At 39.5% G+C, this 18,936-nt stretch overlaps 2 protein-coding genes across 4 annotated transcripts in view; both read left to right on the top strand.

Annotated features, from left to right (window-relative positions):
* Positions 1-395: 395 nt before the first annotated feature.
* On the top strand, positions 396-7,013 carry necap2 (NECAP endocytosis associated 2). Its single transcript, XM_074635312.1, has 8 exons — positions 396-631; positions 2,410-2,510; positions 3,360-3,464; positions 4,465-4,546; positions 4,951-5,059; positions 5,202-5,346; positions 5,742-5,832; positions 6,023-7,013. The coding sequence occupies exons 1-8, from the start codon at positions 537-539 to the stop codon at positions 6,069-6,071; spliced, it is 777 nt and encodes a 258-aa protein (XP_074491413.1). The 5' UTR covers positions 396-536; the 3' UTR covers positions 6,072-7,013.
* Positions 7,014-8,637: 1,624 nt separating this feature from the next.
* The window catches only part of crocc (ciliary rootlet coiled-coil, rootletin), a 29,465-nt gene continuing 19,166 nt past the window's right edge, over positions 8,638-18,936 (top strand). Inside the window, exons 1-11 of one of the 3 annotated variants that reach the window (XM_074635291.1) lie at positions 8,649-8,777; positions 13,676-13,808; positions 14,541-14,667; positions 14,766-14,908; positions 16,857-17,048; positions 17,131-17,214; positions 17,298-17,389; positions 17,513-17,678; positions 17,762-17,868; positions 17,963-18,190; positions 18,282-18,372. In XM_074635291.1, the coding sequence (XP_074491392.1) occupies positions 13,752-13,808; positions 14,541-14,667; positions 14,766-14,908; positions 16,857-17,048; positions 17,131-17,214; positions 17,298-17,389; positions 17,513-17,678; positions 17,762-17,868; positions 17,963-18,190; positions 18,282-18,372 (1,287 nt within the window). In that variant the 5' untranslated portion in view covers positions 8,649-8,777; positions 13,676-13,751. Of the gene's footprint in view, positions 8,778-13,611; positions 13,809-14,540; positions 14,668-14,765; positions 14,909-16,856; positions 17,049-17,130; positions 17,215-17,297; positions 17,390-17,512; positions 17,679-17,761; positions 17,869-17,962; positions 18,191-18,281; positions 18,373-18,936 lie in introns of those variants that run through there. The other 2 variants (XM_074635298.1, XM_074635283.1) reach the window with 2 other exon arrangements.

Below are 18,936 nucleotides of genomic sequence, written 5' to 3'. Positions count from 1 at the left end.
TAACATTACTGCCAAGCAGCTGAAATATAGAGTGATATTGTGGCTTTATCTGACGTGTGTCGCCTCACTGTTTTGAGCGATGCTCGTTCATGTCTGTTTAGAGCGAGCAAGCGCTGACTGTTGTTAACTTAACGGCCACAGGTGTCACTGTTAACAAGCAATTCTGAAAGTTACAAACAGTCCCTTTAATTTAATTTATTATTATTTTCATGTACTATTTTACATACTTTATTATTTATTATTATTTTTACTCTAATGCAATGATCTATGAGCCATGTTGTTTTTAAATTTGAATTTCTTCAATAAAAATAAATAAATTAAAATAAAGTAGTACGTACTTCCGGCGCCACTGCTCAGTAGTAGTACGTGCTACTCTGCGCGGGTCCTCCTGACCGGACGTGTCGCTGTGTGAACGGACCTTGTGGCTCCTTTCTGTCTCTCGTCGTCTGGTTTCAACTCGTTCAACTCTCCAGCGGAGGCGAAGTGTCCACTGAAAGTCGGAAGTTGCTCTCTGGTAGTTAGTGAAACTGGACAAAATGGCAGAAGACAGCAGTTATGAGTCAATGCTCTGTGTGAAGCCCGAAGTTCATGTTTACAAGATCCCACCGAGGGCTTCCAACCGCGGATACCGGTAAGACGAGCTCCACGGAGACAACGTCCATTATCGGACAACCAGGTGTTGGCATGGATGTTTGTTACTTTTCTCTGTTTTCTCTGCAAAGTGTAGTCGACAGTTTACAACCAGGTTATAAACCAAGTTACAACCAGATTATAAACCAGGTTACAACCAGGTTATAAACCCAACACAGCTAGTAAACACTGAGGATTCAGATAAACAAACATAGCTAACACAGCTAGCTACTACACTTGATGCTAGCCGCTGCAGCTAGCTGTTATCTGCTCTCTGACATCGGACACCATCATCCAGACTGTGTCAACAAGCAGTTTATTGACTTTGACTTACAGCAGCTGTCATTTTTAAAAAGTTCAAACTTTAGTTGTGAAATTTCTACATGATGAAATGATGACATTGCTGATAACGTTGAGTCTGAGAAGTTTTAAATGGCAGGTCCGATAATGGATGCATGAGTTTAGAGTTGCTAGCGGTTAACTAGCTAGCTAGCTAGCTAAAAACATATCTCTATGTCCACTTAGTAACTCTTTCAGGGGTTTTCAACCACACCTTATGGTTTTCTGTTCTTGTCATGAAATCTGAGCAACCTGTAGAGGAAGACCGTGAAAGCACCAGTAAGTGTGCTAGTAAGTAGACCTTGAGTTAGTTTTTTTTTGGTTTTGTCCAACTACTGTTTCCAAGAGTCAAGAATGGACTTACATGACAGTTTCTTTATGTAGAAAGACAGGCAACAGGCTGCTTATTAGCACACTGAAAACATGTTTGTTTACAATGCTGCGGTGATGGATGACAGCTCCGAAGAAGATTTGTCAAGTGTTTAATACTCTTATCAACATGGGAGTGGGTAAATATGCTGCTTTATGCAAATATATGTATATATTTACTACTGGAAATCCATTAACAACACAAAACAATGACAAATATTGTCCAGAAACCCTCACAGGTACTGCATTTAATATAAAAAATATGCTCAAATCATAACAACTCAAGCCCAACAGGCAACAACAGCTGTCAGTGTGTCAGTGTGCTGACTTGACTATGACTTGACCCAAACTGCATGTGATTATCATAAAGTGGGCATGTCTGTAAAGGGGAGACTCGTGGGTACCCAGAGAACCCATTTACATTCACATATCTTGAGGTCAGAAGTCAAGGGACCATTTTGAAAATGGCCATGCCAATTTTTCCTAGACAAAATTTAGCTTAAGTTTGTAGCGTTATTTAGCCTCTTTATTCCTTTGGTTTTTCTATTTTCATATGATACCAGTTTCTTCACTCTAGCTTTAAAACTGAGTCAGTTACAACCTAAAAATTGCAATTTGCATTAATGCGTTAAAGAAATAAGTGGTGTTAAAACAAATTTACGTTAATTATTATATATTATTGTTATATTATTATTATCGCATTAACTATGACAGTTTTTTTTCTTGTCATATTTTGCTAATGAAGATGGAAATTCTAATGGATCCACAGGTGTCATATTTTGAATCAAATCCCAATGAGATGTATTGAAAGGAGCCAATACATCCATTCAAGCGAGTTTTTACAGACAAGCATTACTTTCCAAAGTCATAAAGCCTGTCCTTTTTAGGATTGCTTTCCTTCAGTTGGCAGCAGTATCAGCAGATCACCGTTGACCCGAATGTCTCATTTTAGTCTTCCTGAAAACTTTTAATTTCACTTCCTCCTGCTGTGAAAAACTGCAGCTGCCTCAGTAGAAACTGTGATCAAGTCAGCCACTTTCATATTCAGATGTGTGTTTCCTGTTTTTCTAGTGCTGCTGACTGGAAGCTGGATGAACCTCAATGGAGTGGTCGGATGAAAATCACTGCTAAAGGCAAGATGGCCTACATTAAGTTAGAGGACAAAAACACAGGTAAACAAACCGGCAACTCCTTGCAGCTTAATATGGTGTGTGTACATAATTCACCACATGAGTTATCTGTATGACTCTTAACTTATGTCACCAAGATAAATGACTTTACAGTTAACTCTTTTCTGCAACCTTTTACCTCTGCAAGTAATTGTGCAAGATAAGAAGAACTGACTCATTTAAATTCACTTCCCATAAGCACCAGAGTACCAAGAATTAGTAAAGCACTGAATGTTTCAAGCGAGCCATCAGTTCCTTTGAACTTTAGAGTGGACCTGATTAGTGTAGTCAGAAAGAAAGAAAGCCTCACCAGTTTAGCCATGAAACAGAGTGAGACTGCCTCATTGCCCTGTCTGCTCTGTCTAGCTTTGTTGGTGTTATATGGATCAAATGTGTTCACAATTAGGTGGCACAAGATGATGGTTCAAAAATGTTTAAGACTCGAAACATATGGTGCACAGCATGAGGGAAACTGGCTGCTCTAGTACACTCTCTGATGGATTAATGAAAGTTTACCAAAACCACCCTGCTGGTTTACTAGCAAAAAGGTGACTGGTTAGATTACTTATATTACCAAAAGAAAGACAGATTACATGACAGCATCTTGCTGTAACCTTAAGAGTTAACTATTCCAAATAATTCCCTGAAAGACTCGCCAATTATACAATTCCAGTCGCAATTATCATAGAGAAAATGTGTCTGTCTGTCTGTCTGTCTGTCACAGTGTGATCAAGGTGTCGGTCAACCAGCTTGCTGTCTCTCTTTGTCCTTTGCAACAAACCGTTTTACTTGATTGCTCACAATGCAGAAAATAACCCTAAGGCACCGTTGGTGTAAATTTGTTCTTTGCAGGAGAGTTGTTTGCCATGGCTCCAGTCGAACAGTATCCAGGCTGTGTAGTTGAATCAGTCACAGACTCCAGCAGGTATTTTGTGATCCGGATAGAAGATGGCAATGGTAAGACACTTTCATGAGACAAGTAGGTGGATATAGTGTGCTAAAGATATCTCAAATGTAATGTCACATTTCTAGATTATATCAATTAAAAAAAACAACAACATTTACTTAAATCTAAATTTGTATCTCTCCGCCAACCAGTCAAGTTGCAGTTTACATCCATGTCTGTCCAAAATGTCATCACCTCACCATTTTATCCTATTAGACGTTTGTGTCATAATTAGCACATGAATTCTTGAGTTATGGCAAAAAACATGTTTTGTGAGGTCACAGTGACCTTTGACCACTAAAATCGAATCAGTTCATCCTTGAGCCCAAGTGGAAGTTTGTGCCAATTTTGAAGAAATTTCCTCCAGGCGTTCCTGAGATATTGTGTCCACGAGAATGGACCAGACGTACGTACCGGCGGGCACACCGAAAACATAATGCTCGGCCATGGCCCGGCGCGAGAATTAGCTTTCACATTGAATTGTGATTACATTACATTACTATGACAGTAAACTGAATATCTTTGAATTGTGGACAAAACAAGACATTTGAGGACATCATCTTGGGCTTTGGGAAACACTGAATGACATTTTCTGACATTTTATAGACCAAACAACTAATTGATTAATCGAGAAAATAATTGACAGATTAATCGATAAGGAAAATAATGATTATCTGCAGCCCTAGACACGAGACTTGGTTAACTTGGCCTTGTTTTCAGCCATTTTTCTCTAGACAATCACAGGAACTCTCCATCTTTCTCACATTGCAGTTATCAAGTGACAGTAGTTAAAGTTAAAAGGTGCCATCTATTGCTATTTATAGCATTTTTCAAGTCTTTAAAAAATATTTTTTCTGTAATAAAAAAGGGGTTATATGGCTAATATGGAGTCAAAGGCCTACAGTATACTCTCCCTTACAGTAACTATCTTACTGCAGGAAATGTATGTTTTATCATGTGATGCATAAGGTATCCTAATGTGTTTTTGTCTTTACAATTGCTTTTATAAAGGACGTCATGCTTTTATCGGTCTGGGTTTTGCTGATCGTGGAGACTCATTTGACTTCAACGTAGCTTTACAAGACCATTTCAAGTAAGTTAGCTTCTCTTACGGAGCCTTTTTACTGTCTGATCTCTGTTTATACAAACATGAACTCAACATGATCTCATCTGTTTATAAGACCAGGTTCATATTTATAAGCACATCTTGCTACATTTACGTGAATATGTTTAAATGTGATATTGTGAACAGCATTCATACTTGCACATTTGCTATGTGTGTAGACAATGGTGCACATTTGTCCATCATACATATAATTCATGTGTATTCAAGTGTAAAAGAGGTCTGCTCACATGAAACCTTTTAGATGGTGTTTGTTACAATACTTGCAATACAATACTGATGTTTTCTTATCTGTATCTTGCTACTGCAATGACCCAGTTTGACTCTATCCAACATTATTCATGTGATTACGCTTTCAAACTGTATTTCTAAAGGTGGGTGAAGCAAGAAGGCGAACTCGCAAAACAGGAAGCTTCTGACATCGTGGCACCTAAGCTGGACCTTAGCTTCAAAGAGGGACAGACCATCAAGATCAGCATCGGGGTGAGTTATTCAGCCCCAACATTACAGATATAAAGGAATTAATAGAAGGACTTAAATTGAACAATGACAGAGTCTCTGAAGAAAATAGCCATTAATTAAACAATAGAGACGTTAAAAAATCTCATGACTCTCTTTATCACAGAACATCAAGAAGAAGGAGGCAGGTGGTGCCAAACCACGGCCCATGGGTGGGGGTCTCCTCCCACCTCCACCAGGTGCAAAGGTTGGGGGTGTCATACCGCCTCCTGTGGGACAACAGCCGGTCTCCCCTGTACAGACTAACACTGGTGATTACCGTGCTTTTGTATCAAATCATATTTTTTAGGCGCTTTTACAAGTCAACATTTAGTCCGTTTTAATCAAACTCTGGTGCGGTTCGTTAGGGCAGTTGTAAACGCAGTAATTGTACTCTAGTGTGGACCAAAACATCCGATCCGAGACTTGCTTGCGAGAGGTGGTCTCGGACCGTTTCCAAGTGAACCAAAACGCAGGCTGTCTGTGTGGGCATTTATTGAGATGGACGCAGGTAAACGGCAGGTTAAAATGAGTGGGAGAGAACTGACCTGGACTTCTGCAGAAGTCCAATTTACTTCACATCTGGGCTGAAGAGAAAATACAGAAAAGCGCCCTTCAACACCTTCACATGATTTAAACAGTATTCATGCTTTCCATAATTCTCCAGATCCAGTCCCTCTTTTCGACTTTGGGTCCCCCGGACCTGCAGCCCCACCCAGCTCCGACTTGTGGGGGGATTTCACATCTGCAGGCTCCAAGTAAGCTTTTTACAAAATGTCATCTGTATTTTTTGTCTGTGTAGTAATCCATCTTGTCCATCTGTCACATTTGTGTTCGTTTAACATGATTTTTTTTTAATCATCATCATCATTACACTCTCATCTTCCACCCATCCTTCCCTCCCTCCCTCCCTCCCTCCCTCCCTCCCTCCCTCCCTCTCCTCCACAGTTCCAGTAAAGATGCTGTCAAATCAGGAGGATGGGTGCAGTTTAGTTGAGTGGTGAGAAAAGGTGCACACACTCAGGTTCCATACATTCCATGGACAGGACGATTGTGGCAAAGAGAAACTAAAAGAGAGGAACTGTTAGCAAACTTGACTGGCTCATAAACTATAGCCCGCTGACCAACACACTCTGGAGGAACAAACAGTAAACATGTACATATTTTTTACAATCATATTCTTCTCTCACACTCCGCTATGAAGGGGGATGTTTGTTTGATTTTAGAAGTCAGGTGACCACTAAACCATCATTGTTGGAGTGTCTGCTCTCCTGAAGACAAGAGAGCACATTGATGGTTGAAAGGAAAGATTGTCTCGTCACACTAACCAGATGAAAACATCTATCCATTTCCTGAAATCAGATTTTCTAGTTTCTATTCATTGTCGCTGTAAATCAGAATCAGATTTGATTGTGTTCCTCGTCTTTACAACATCATGCTCCCATCATACAGTTATCTCATTACACCAGCAACTCTCATCTCAACGTTGTTTTTACCATTTTGGGAAAGTTAGTTTACCTATTGAAGTATCCATATTTTGTTTAGCTTTATACCAGTATGTGTGTTTTTGTTTTCTGTTTCCTACTTTTTTGTTTTGTTTTAGGAGATCTGGCAAAGCTCTATTGATATTTGATGATTAGTTTTACTTTAAACCAGGTTGTTTTAATCATGGTGTTGGAAAAAGTCACAATGGCCATTTTTTGTCTGTCATTCAAAGTTTGAACATTCTTTCGTATGTCTTTGTTTACGCCCTTCATCTGTCTTTGCCTCCTGTGTTGTTCATTTTAAACAATGTGCCTTTTACCAAATAGAAATGTCCTCAATCTTTTTGCTAATTTGCATCGAGTATTTGATTAAGTGCCTTTCTGGGAAAAAAAGATCTAAAGTGTATAAAATGTAAACCTATGTCTTCTTGTAAATAAACAATATATTTCATTGAGTCTTGTTTTGATTTTTATTAGTGAACTGGTCGGCTTGTGCGATTGTAGAGAAGTGTTGTTCACGGCTCATGTTACACATTTCTCTGCTTCACAGGTGCAGTGTGTTCTCAGATATCACAGTATTGGACCAATTTAAAGTGTTTGTTATCACATAAAGTTGTTTATGATAAAAGGAGAACATTTATCTCCTCAATGTAATCAGCAACATTGGAGTTAATTTAAGAAATGTTAAAGTTGTTTTCAAATGATTTCATTGTTCTGAATCTGATAATAATATGACAATAATGTACATGTATTGAACTGAACATCAATAACTTGACAATTGCCTGCTTTCCATCTTTTTCATATTTTGAAACGCCAAAAATATTTTAGTTTTAGGTAACAAAGTTATTAAATAACTTTTAAATATATTCAAATGACATCTAAATATAGGTTTTATTGAGTTTATTGTATTGAACGTTATTTCAAATTCATCAGCCGTAATACAGACTATTATAGGATTTCTCGGAGTCTTCTGACTGGAACGATTTTGTGACATTAATCCATAACTAATATAGATTTGATAACTGTTTACCAGATCACATGTAATCATTGTTTTTACATTTTAATTGAGGAAAATAATAATAATAAATTGGTTTATATATATAGCACTTTTCAAAACGGATGTTACAAAGTGCTGCCTAAGACAATAAAAGCAGATAAATAAAGTAAATTAAAGGAACTTTTAAAACAACATAATAGTTTCAAGTTTCAAGTTTATTTGTCATATGCATTTAAAGTACAGTGTACAGTGAAATTCAATGAAATGCATTTTACCCTGGCTCTGTCTCAGCCCTTAAAATCTATAAATAGTACACTTGATAAATACTACCATAAATAAGACAATACCTGAGAATAAAATTATAAAACAACCTAAAAACATTCATAACAGCCATCCTTGAAGTTATTGCGACCTTTATTGAAAATATTTCTAATTAAATTATAGTCATTATTATTTGTTATCTTGATTTTGAGACTTGCTGAGGTTCATGGTATGTTTTTGAATTATTCTCAATCATTTACATGAAAAACAGTGTTTAAGATAAGATAAGATATTCCTTTATAAGTCCCGCAGTGGGGAAATTTGCAGTGTACAGTAGCAAAGGGGATAGTGCAAAAAAACAAGATGCATCAGCTAACACAGTAAAAAAAAGAGCTAAACAAAGTAACAAAATATGAACCATTTAAATAGAAGGAAGTATAAAAATAGAAGCAGTATATACAGTATTGACAATAAACAAACTATTAACAATTGCACAAGTGGAAAATTATATTGCACAGTGAGAATGAAATGAAATTCCACCTGAAAATATTGCACAGTATGAATTACACCTGAGTAGTAATAATGATAATGCACAGTCAGTATACAGTATTGTGCAGCTATTGATGGTTTTAATTCAATCTGTGTTGACATAACTGAGATGATGGTATAACATGAAGACAGCAGACCCAGAGCTGTTCTCTTAGTACATCCAGGCTGTAAGCTGTAAACAGACTGCAGGCTGTTTGCAGCTGAACTGGAAGTCCCACCCCGGAACCAGCATGGGGGGAAGATCTGGCAGGAAGGCGACGCTGCCAGCAGCTGATGATGAGGATGATGGTGATGATGATGATGGTGGTGATGGCACATCTATAACTGGTTTGTTTCTGTCTCTGTGATGATGAAGACTGATCAGAAGAATGGAGGGACGGCGGGATAACGCTCATCACACCGATCTGTCGAGGTGAGAAACTATAAATGAAACAGGGAAGTGGATGTTTTCACCGCGTTAAACCACAAACTAACACAACGTGGATACATATTTATATAGTTTATAGTTTGATACGCACGCTGTTGTTTCCATAGCAACGCGTTTGTGTCTGAATCTCAGTCTGCTGCTGGGAAACAGTTCAGTTCGATTTGATCGGATGCTGCACATTTTAACTACTAACCTCCCCCTCTTCCTCTTCCTCCTCCTCCTCCTCCTCCAACTCCTCAAAGAGACTTTTTGAAAACTTGGGCGTGTCTTTGTGGATGTGTTTCTTTATATAGTCTCTGGTGTGTCTGGATATAAAGATGTGATGTTTTTATGAAATGAAAAGTGTGAAAGGACAAAAGCAGAAGAGGAACCAGACAGTTGAGGGTTGATTCATGACTGTTTTATTTATGGCTGCATCAGCTGGTTGTAAAATATAACAGCTGTTAAACTTAAACTGGAGAGAGAAGTCATCAGTTTGAGCTGCACTCAGGTGAGCTTTGGTGTGTGGATGAAGATGAGAGATCAACAGGTGTGTAACCTCTATGAGTCTATACAGTACAAGGCTCACATCTCCCTCACTGTGGAATCAGTGCCAGTCATCTACTAACAGGCCAGCTGGGGGCGCCACACATGTTGAGCTGTTCAAACTGAGTCAACTAAACCAGTCTGTCTCATGTTATCATTAAATTCATACTGCCTTCTCACATCATAACATTAAACCCAGGAGAAGTACCACGAGCACCATGGTAGTATCATGGTAGTACCATGAGTACCATGGTAGTATCATGGTAGTACCATGGTGACAGTACTTGACAATACCATGGTGCACACTATGGTATGCACTGTGGTACAAGTACCTTGGTACTGTCAAATATATCATGGTATATGTACCATGGTACTATATATATAAACATGGTACACATACCATGGTACTGTCAGAAATATCATGGTATGTTAAATATACTATGCTTTACCATGGTACTATCAAAATGGTACATATTATGTTAAATATACCATGATGTACCATTGTACTATCAAACTGGTCCTTATACCATGGTACTGTCAAAAATACCATGGTATGTTAAATATACCATGCTGTACCATGGTACTATCAAACTGGTCCTTATACCATGGTACTGTCAAAAATACCATGGTATGTTAAATATACTATGCTGTACCATGGTACTATCAAAATACCATGGTACATATACCATGGCACTGTCAAAAATACCATGGTATGTTAAATATACCTTGCTGTACTATGGTACTTTCAAAATACCATGGTACAAATACCATGGTATGTTAAATATACCATGCTGTACTATGGTACTTTCAAAATGGTACATATACCATGGCACTGTCAAAAATACATAGTCTGTTAAATATACCATGATGTACCATGGCACTGTAAAAAATACCATGGTTCTTGTGCCATGGTATTCGTAACATACCTACTATTGTGGAATGTATAATGGTATATCAAATAAAATAATGGACTGAGGCAAATGAAAAACACAGTATCTCACAATTTATTTTTGTGAATTAAAATGTTGAATACAAACAGATAGCCTAATGTGAAAATATATTACATTAAAAGCATGTAATGTTTACAGAAAACATAAAGACTAAACACATACTTAAGATATGAAAATACATAGGCCAATAATAAAAAAAAACAATGGTCTTAACAAATTTGTGAACAAATGTGTGTGTGACAAAGAACGAAAAATCTAAATGTCTTTGTAAGTGGTAAATCGGTGCAGTATTAAATGTTGGTGCTTTAGCACGATTTTCTTTTCATGATCTTGGTCGAATAGGACAACTTCTGATGAATGAATGTCTTTATTTCAGCTTTGGTTTTGTCTGGGAAGTTCAGCAGATCACCTGTAATCATCACTTTTGTGGACAATTAACAACATATTTGAGGTTAAGGCTTGAAGTGAAACCCCCAACATCAACAGTATGTCAGTAATTCATTATTATCAATATAAATGCACCTATTTACTATGTGAGATGTGACAACATTAACATTTGTTATTCTTATTTCCTGACATGTTTAACTTTCTTGAAACCAGACATTATGTCAGTGGGGGTCCTCAAAAGGCTGTGCTGGGGGTCTGGTATTGACACAATGGCCCTCTTGTCTGTAGCTATGACAATCCAAACACCAAGTAGGGCAGTGTAGACCTCCTTATGTTTAATGCTTGTGACATTAGTTTTACACCCACATACCTACAGACTCCTTTTGAAAAACAATCTGTGGGTAGCTCAGTTTGTATTATGAGTTTATTAGATTTCGAAACTATTTTAAAGCCTCTTATGGTTTTAGGCAAGTCTGGTTTACCAACCAGGCAAAGCGGGCAACTGCCCCAGGACCCCAGACCGTCAGAGGCCCCTAGGATGTGGGAATTCATGTGGTATTTTGATGAATTGATTAAAGGGACTGTTTGTAAGAATCAGAAATGCTTGTTAACAGCGACACCTGTGGCCGTTAAGTCAACGAAAGTCAGCGTCGGGCTCGTGCTTGTGCTCGCTCTAAATAGACATGAACGAGCATCGCTCAAAACAGTGAGGCGACACACGTCAGCTAAAACCACAATATCACTCTATATTTCAGCTGCTTGGCAGTAATGTTAGCTGACCAGACGAAGGTCTCTCGAAGAATCACTGCTGATACTAGTGTTGGCATTTCCTTGGAACAGGGGAGACACTGGAGTTTTGGTCGGAGACGGTAACGTTTATCACTCCGGAGCCCCGTCACTTCACAAGACACGGGAAACCTCTGTTGGTCTGGAGGAGCTGCAGCATTTATTTCTGCACAAACGTCCACTGTACATTCACTAGATATTCTCAGATCTACTACCTCTTCTACAGTGTGTAGCGTGCGCGCATGCACATGAGAGTGGAGCGAAAGAGCGAGAACGAGCGCGGTGTGTGAGTGAAGGCAGGCAAGCAGGCAGAGGAGCAGAGTACAGCAGAGATTCCGGCCCTGGAGACCAAAGCTACGGTCTCCCCCGCGTCCTCCAACCGCGGCCAACACTGTTTAAAGGACGGTCTTCACTTGATATAACTTTGAGGTTTTGGTGCTTCCGTGTAGTTTGTGTTGGAGTCTTGTCTGAACAGCGCAGCCACACGCGAGCCGCATGGGACCCCGACCCGGATTGATTTATACGTGTAAGAAGTTACAAACAGTCCCTTTTAAAAAGTGCAATACAAAAGTAAAACAACATTATTTCTATTCTGTTATCATATTCTACCGAAATGGCGTTTGTTAAACAATAAAATATAAGGCTATAAATATAATAAGTGTTCTCAGTCCAAAATGTCAGCGGCAGCACGGAGTTTGCAGAGTGGCGGCCGTTAGCTAGTCAGTGGGGCTAACGTTAGCTAGCTAGACTAACGGCTGAAACAACTCAGAGAAACTGACTACAACACACAGGGAGGGAGGGCGACTTCATTCTCTCCTCAGGTAGACTTTACTTTATATCTTTACACAGCAAATAGTTGTTTGCTGCTATATTAATACTCTGAATTACGAATTATAAAATGTAAATGTGGAACTTGTTAGCAAACATTATTATTTATCTACACATCAGATACAGAGCAACATTATCATTCACTAAGAGTCGTGTTTCTGGCACAGCTGTTGAAAATAAGTCCAATATTCACTCTCCTTTATATCTCTTTTTATCTTGTCTTGCCATACATTATTATAAAAACATATTTATATATGTTTTATATGTTATATAACCTAACTTAGTTAGCATGTTTAGGCCCTGAGGCCTGCTGCTGTTAGCCGGCTAAAGCTGCAAAGTACTTTTAACTAAGATTTCAAGATAGTTTTTATTTGCCATTTTCACCCCTTAATATAAGAACATTGGAATTCTGAGCAGTTTACACCGAGTCAGCTTTAAGAAAAGAAAAGAGGTAGAAAAGGCACAAGGTAATTACAGCACAAAATAAGTAGCACATTCAACTCAACACAATAAATAATTAAAATATAAAACTCCCTCAGTGTAGTCAATAAATAAACTAAACATCCCTCTGCATAGGAACGATAACCCAGAATACAAATATACAGTATATGCTCCATGACCATGTTAAAAGAACTTGTAGCTCTCATAAAAATATTTAAAAAAAGAAATAATTAATATATTTCAGTTAATCAAGTTAATTGCACATTGAGAACACCTGCTTTCTACTGTCATTTGCTAGTAAAAAATGTGACCTCCCCTATTTTGAAACTTGATAATTTAAATTCTGTCCTTGCAACATAAAAATGGTGTAAATATGTTTAGTTTTTTTCCGTTGTAGGGTGTCTCAAGGCTGTTAAAGTTGTATTTAGGCTTCTCTTTGTTGTGTGATTGAACACCAGTTAGAGTAGAGTAACATTAGTGGAGGAGGAAGAGTAAGATACAAAGTAAGATTACTTTTAACTAAGTAGGTTGCACATGGAGAACATCTGCTTTCTACTGTAATTTGCTAGTAAAAAAATTTGACCTCCCCTATTTTGAAACTCGATAAAATAAATTCTGTCCTTGCAACATAAAAAAAAACAATGGTCAACGTATGTTTAGGTGTTTTTCCTTTGTAGGGTGTCTCAAGGCTGTTAAAGTTTTATTTAGGCTTCTCTTTGTTGTGCGGTTGAAAGCAGTGAGAGTGGAGTAACATTAGTGGAGGAGGAGGAGGTGGAGTTAATAGAGGTGGAGGAGGAGGAGGAGGAGGAGGTGTGGATTTTAAACCCTAGCTGTTAATCCTGCTGTCCTCAATCTCTGCCTGTCTGTACCAGAGGAGGAGGTGACAGGACACTCTGCTCCTCTGCGACCTAAACTTTTATCAGCTCAAACAGCATCAAACAATGTGAACTTTTCTTCTTTATCAAGCGAAAGACCACAGTTCAGTCTGTGAGGACGTCGTTAATAATTCTGTTCACTGGAGGATTTTTAAATCTCATCTGCGATGAGCGCTGCAGAAAACCCAGACACCGACTCCAACAAACTGGAGTCAGTGATACAGGTGAGGTGCACCAGGCCTTCCTCCTCCATCCTCCCATCGCTTATTAAACAAACACCACTCATGCTGTGTGTGATGTGACAAACAGGCTAAAGCTGCTGGTTTATGCGAGTGTTTGTGTTGATGTTGTGATATATGGAGCAGTTTTGATGTGACTACTGTGGCACTGTATACCTGGTCGTTTGACACTTTTCAAACACATCATCATCTTTAAGATTATTATTGTTGTCATTGCCTAGATATGGATAATCTATGGGCTGGCTCATTTTTGTCTCTTGTGGCTCATTTTCTCTCTAAATGTCTCAAAGGTAATTGTCTGTTTTGTCTGTCAAAGATTGTAGGTCAACCCCTTGAGAAACTCTATGAATCAGCCTATCATAATAACATATTAAGGCTGGCTAACACCATCGTCTCTGACCCCAACCATGTTTTGAACAGTGAATATGAATTGTTACCATCAAATCGGAGATACAGGGTTCCACGATTCAATAAGGTTAGACTAAAGCACTCTTTTGTGCACCAGTCAATCCTAAAACTAAATATGGAGCCTAATCCCAGATCAAATGTACGTTGAAGGGCCCTGAATATCGTCTTCTGTGATTGCAATGTTTAAATGTACGTATCCTTGTTTCTTGCCTTTGTCCTTTTTGTGATGTTGCAAATGGAGCTGCTGTGATGCAAAACAAATTTCTGTCTGACAATAAAGTATTTTCGTATTATCGTATCGTACAACAGAGGCTGGAGGAGAGTGTTTTGTCTGAGGAGAAGAGGCTGACCGTCCGGGGCCCCTCACCAGACGCCCCCCCTACATGTCTACCAGCACGAGTACGAGAGATTGTCACAAAGAACCTCAACGATAGTTGTGAGTGGCCGGCAGTGTGCTCTCCCATCATATCAAATGTATAATTTGACACTTTTTTCTTTGCCTAATTTTTGTCCCCTTTTCTCTCTCCGCCGCAGCCGGGGCCATGTCCTCGGTCATGTCTCTCCAGGACGAGAACCGGGTGCTGCAGGGAGAGCTGGCCCGGCTGGAGGACCTGCTGGCACACAGCAGAGCCGATCGAGACGAGCTCGCCATCAAGTATGGTGCAATCAGTGAGAGGGTAAGACACCGGCGCAACAACTGGCACTTATAGTAAGGTGGGCAGAATAGGAGTGAGTAGAGAGATAGCCTAATAGTTATCAAAGTATCTGACTGACTGATATAAAGTAAAATCTCAAGACTTTCAAAATCCTAAAGGAAATGCTGTGGCACTTTTCCCTTTTTTTTTTGGTCTTTCTTTGTCTGGGATTTTCTGGTCTCCCAGGTGATGGGGGCAGGAATGAACTGAAGTGGAATGTTGCCATGGCGTCTGTCACCCTGGGCGACTGTAAACAGGGGCTTCAGTGGAGACAAGAGGAGGTGTAGTGGTGGGTGGGCCTCACACATCTAGCTTTGGGTTGATTATTGAGGGAAACATGCAGGTCTGCATCCAGAAACTAAAGACAACTCACCTGAAGTTTCTTCAGATAAATACTGTCCTTTATGAAACTGTATTAATTACTGTAAACCAATATTAAACAGTCTTGTAGGCTGTTGAGTAGACTGCTCTTCATCCTCTGTTCGGCCTTTATTCTCTTTTCTAATCAACTAATTTGATTTAATGTAATTAAAATAGTCTCCAAACTGGGATGCTGCAATTCTTTTTTCTGCTGTATGAATCAGAAATACTTAGTTTTGTTAAGATGCCACTTATTATACCTGTAGTCATAATTAGTAGTTCAGTATGCATACAAATACAAAGAATGTGGGATACAGAGCAACAGTCAACAATACTGGGGGCTACAACAATGAGTGCAGCAAAACAATGATCCTGCAAACAATATAGTGTGAATTATTACACGGCTCTGTTGAATACTCGATTCTGATTGGTCAATCACTGCGTTCTACAGTCTGTTATTTCTTTATAGCAGACTGTTGCTATGTATAACAGACCGTTGCTATGGGCACAGTTCTGATCTTGGACTCTGGCGGAAAATCTTTGTGCCAAATTATTGATTTCTTAAGTAGGTGGCCTTTTAATAAGCGGGATAATGTGCAGCTAGCGGGTCATTGTTGTGAAATAAACCGATGCAAGACCGCTCCGCATCGCCCTGTTGGGGTTTATTTCACAACAATGACCGGCTCGCTGTACATTATCCCTTACATGTAAATCTGTGATCGCTGTCTGCTACTTAATTAATTATTAATACACATACTACACTCAACTGTTAAACATTTACAGCATCTTATAGAGCTGAGTTGAAAATCACAAGTTTGCAAACTTTTTCTAACATTGATACGATTATCTTTTCATATTCACACAAATAAAACACCTTCTTTGCCATTAACGCCATATTATGTTTTAGTAAGACTTTCTTGTATATCCATTTAAATTGAGAAGAGCCAGGGGCTTCTAGGTTTTTTGTAAATATGATATTACTGGATATTCACAGGTTTGGGCATACGTTAAATATCAGGGAGGTAGTGGAAAATTATATTTTAAGTACTATGAGGTAATTTCTTTGGAAAATGATGCACTTTTATCTATAATTATACATAATTGTTGCATTAAATGGGTAGTGACTAAAAGCAGCAGTTACTGGAAGAACAACCATGTCCTGGCCTCAGTATCTAAAGCTCCAGAACAGCTACTAAATGGACCTTGTGGTGAGATAGTTTTGTTGTTTCCAAGATCGATAATGAACATTCAATCTCAAATTTTAAGTCAACATGGACCAGACATGCTCAGACAGATTGAAATTTCAAACAATTCCCTGACAAATTGGCAAAATCCATTTGTTCTGGAAGATGGTGTGATATGATAGAAAGCTCCAGAACAGCTACTAAATGGACCTTGTGGTGAGATAGTTTGTTTTCTGTTTCCAAGGTCAGGACTGAACTTTCAATCTCAAATATAAAGTGGGATTTACAGTACGTGTAGGTGTTTTAAATTCACAGCATGGCAGCACTGTGTGGATCTGTGAAATAAACATCACCCCCCGTCTCTTGCTTTTAATTAAAACCAACAGCTGGAGCAGGCCCTACGTTTTGAGACGGGAGAAGGCGACCACGATTCACCGGAGTCACGCAGCCTGGCGCAGCAGAACGTTGACTTGCGTCGGCGGCTCGATGAAGAACTGGCAGCCTACAAGCGTAAACTCACTGCGTACCAGGAGGGTCAGCAGAGGCAGGCGCAGCTCGTGCAGAAGTTGCAGGCCAAGGTATGTTTGTTACTCTGTCTTCAGTTGAGATGTAGTCGTGGGGGGTTGCTACAAGTCAGTAATTGTTTTCTTGCTACTTCAGGTACTTCAGTACAAAAAGAGGTGTGGGGATCTGGAGCAGATGGTGCAGGATCGGTCCTCAGAGTTGGAGAAACACAGGCTGAGTGTGAGTGGCGTTTATTGATTTTGACTTTAAGAAAGACGACATTAACTCTCCACTAATAACACTTAAACTATCTTCTTATTCAGAACCACAGTGAATCATCAAATGGTCGCCATCCAGATGAATCAAGCAGCAGCCTGGAGGACGCTTTAATCCGTCTGGAGGAAGAGCAACAGAGGTGACTGATTCGACACGTTGCTTGTCTCCTGGGCTTGTGTGCATCAGACACTTCAGAATATCATATTGTTTTTGCCCGACTTGCTCTGTCAACATAATGTGCTTTTCCCTCGTGTGTTTTCAGGAGCAGCAGTTTATCTGCGGTGAATGCCATGCTGAGAGAGCAGCTGGAGCAGGCCGGTTTGGCCAATGAGGCTCTCAGCCAGGACATCCGCAGGCTCACTGCTGATTGGACTAAAGCCCGGGAGGAACTGGAACAAAAGGAGTCTGACTGGAGGAGAGAGGAGGAGGTGGGAGAGGGATGCTTACAAAACAGTAAAACATTGCAAATGGAGAAAAATTTGAAGATAATAATATTATTTCTGTTGTTCAGTCTTTCCACAGTTACTTCAGTACTGAGCATAGTCGCCTGCTGATGCTGTGGCGGCAAGTGGTCGGGTTTCGGAGGCATGTCTGTGAACTTAAGAGCGCCACTGAAAGGTGTGTAAACTGTTTGCCACATTTCCTGTGTTCTGATTTGAATCTTTCATGGTACTAACATTTTCCCTTTGTGTCAACCTCTCGCCAATCTCAGGGACTTGTCAGATATGCGTAACGAGCTGGCTCGGGCGTCCCACTCTGCTCAGGTGTCTTGTGCAGGTCTGACTGCAACGCTGCATACCCGGGAGGCCGGAGCAGCTCTGGCCCTGGAGCGGGAGAAAGCTCTGCGGGTTCAGCTGGAGCAGCAGCTGAGAGAACGAGTGGCAGAGATGATGAATCTTCAGACCAGAACAGACTCAGAGAGAATAGAGCTCAACGCCAGGTCAGTGACTTTGTTTAGCTCTCTTACAGGTATGTTATTGATTAAACAACATTCGTATGAACTGAAGGCCTCTGTTTGTGTTGACTTTCAGGTTGTCAGATTCAGTGCGAGAGACTGAGAGACTAAAGGGCCAAATGGAAGAGAGAGACAGAGAAATTGTCGTACTGATGAGAAAGCTTGAGGTGAGAGGCCAGTCGTTTCTTTCTTATTATTGTCAAAAATGAATCAATGAGCCACAGAGTTGGACTGGATGACATGTTCCTTCATTACCATGAACACACCTACTGTAATTTATTTTGAGTTCATCCCACATACGCTCTCTTGCTGTTGTAAACACTCACTCTTCATCCAAATGTGTATCAATCCACAGCTGAAAGTAGTCCCCAACCAATACATTATTTACTTGTGTTTGAGTAACATTGCCAAAAACTACAGTGCCCAGCTGTTTTAGCCTTATTTAAACATGAAACTATATGATCTTTACATGTTTTTAAGAACTTTTACACGTCTTCAGTAGGAACAAATTGGCTTGTGGTGTAGAGCCACAGGCCAAGAAGTCAGAACTTATTGTGAGATGGAATAATGTATTGTTGCTTTTGGTCTTTTCATGGATTTGTTGACAATAAGAAAAATAAAAAAATGAGGGGGGTACAGGGGGTCTTTAGGGGGAGATAGCAGGTCAACAGTAGAAATAGTGAACATCATCTGAAAGCTGGGAACCTGGAGATTAATTTGAGATGCAGCTC

The sequence above is a fragment of the Sebastes fasciatus genome, chromosome 1 (genome assembly GCF_043250625.1).
Source record: "Sebastes fasciatus isolate fSebFas1 chromosome 1, fSebFas1.pri, whole genome shotgun sequence".
Lineage (NCBI taxonomy): Eukaryota > Metazoa > Chordata > Actinopteri > Perciformes > Sebastidae > Sebastes > Sebastes fasciatus.
Note: the sequence above shows the minus strand (reverse complement) of the source record. Positions and strands in the feature narration are given on the sequence as shown.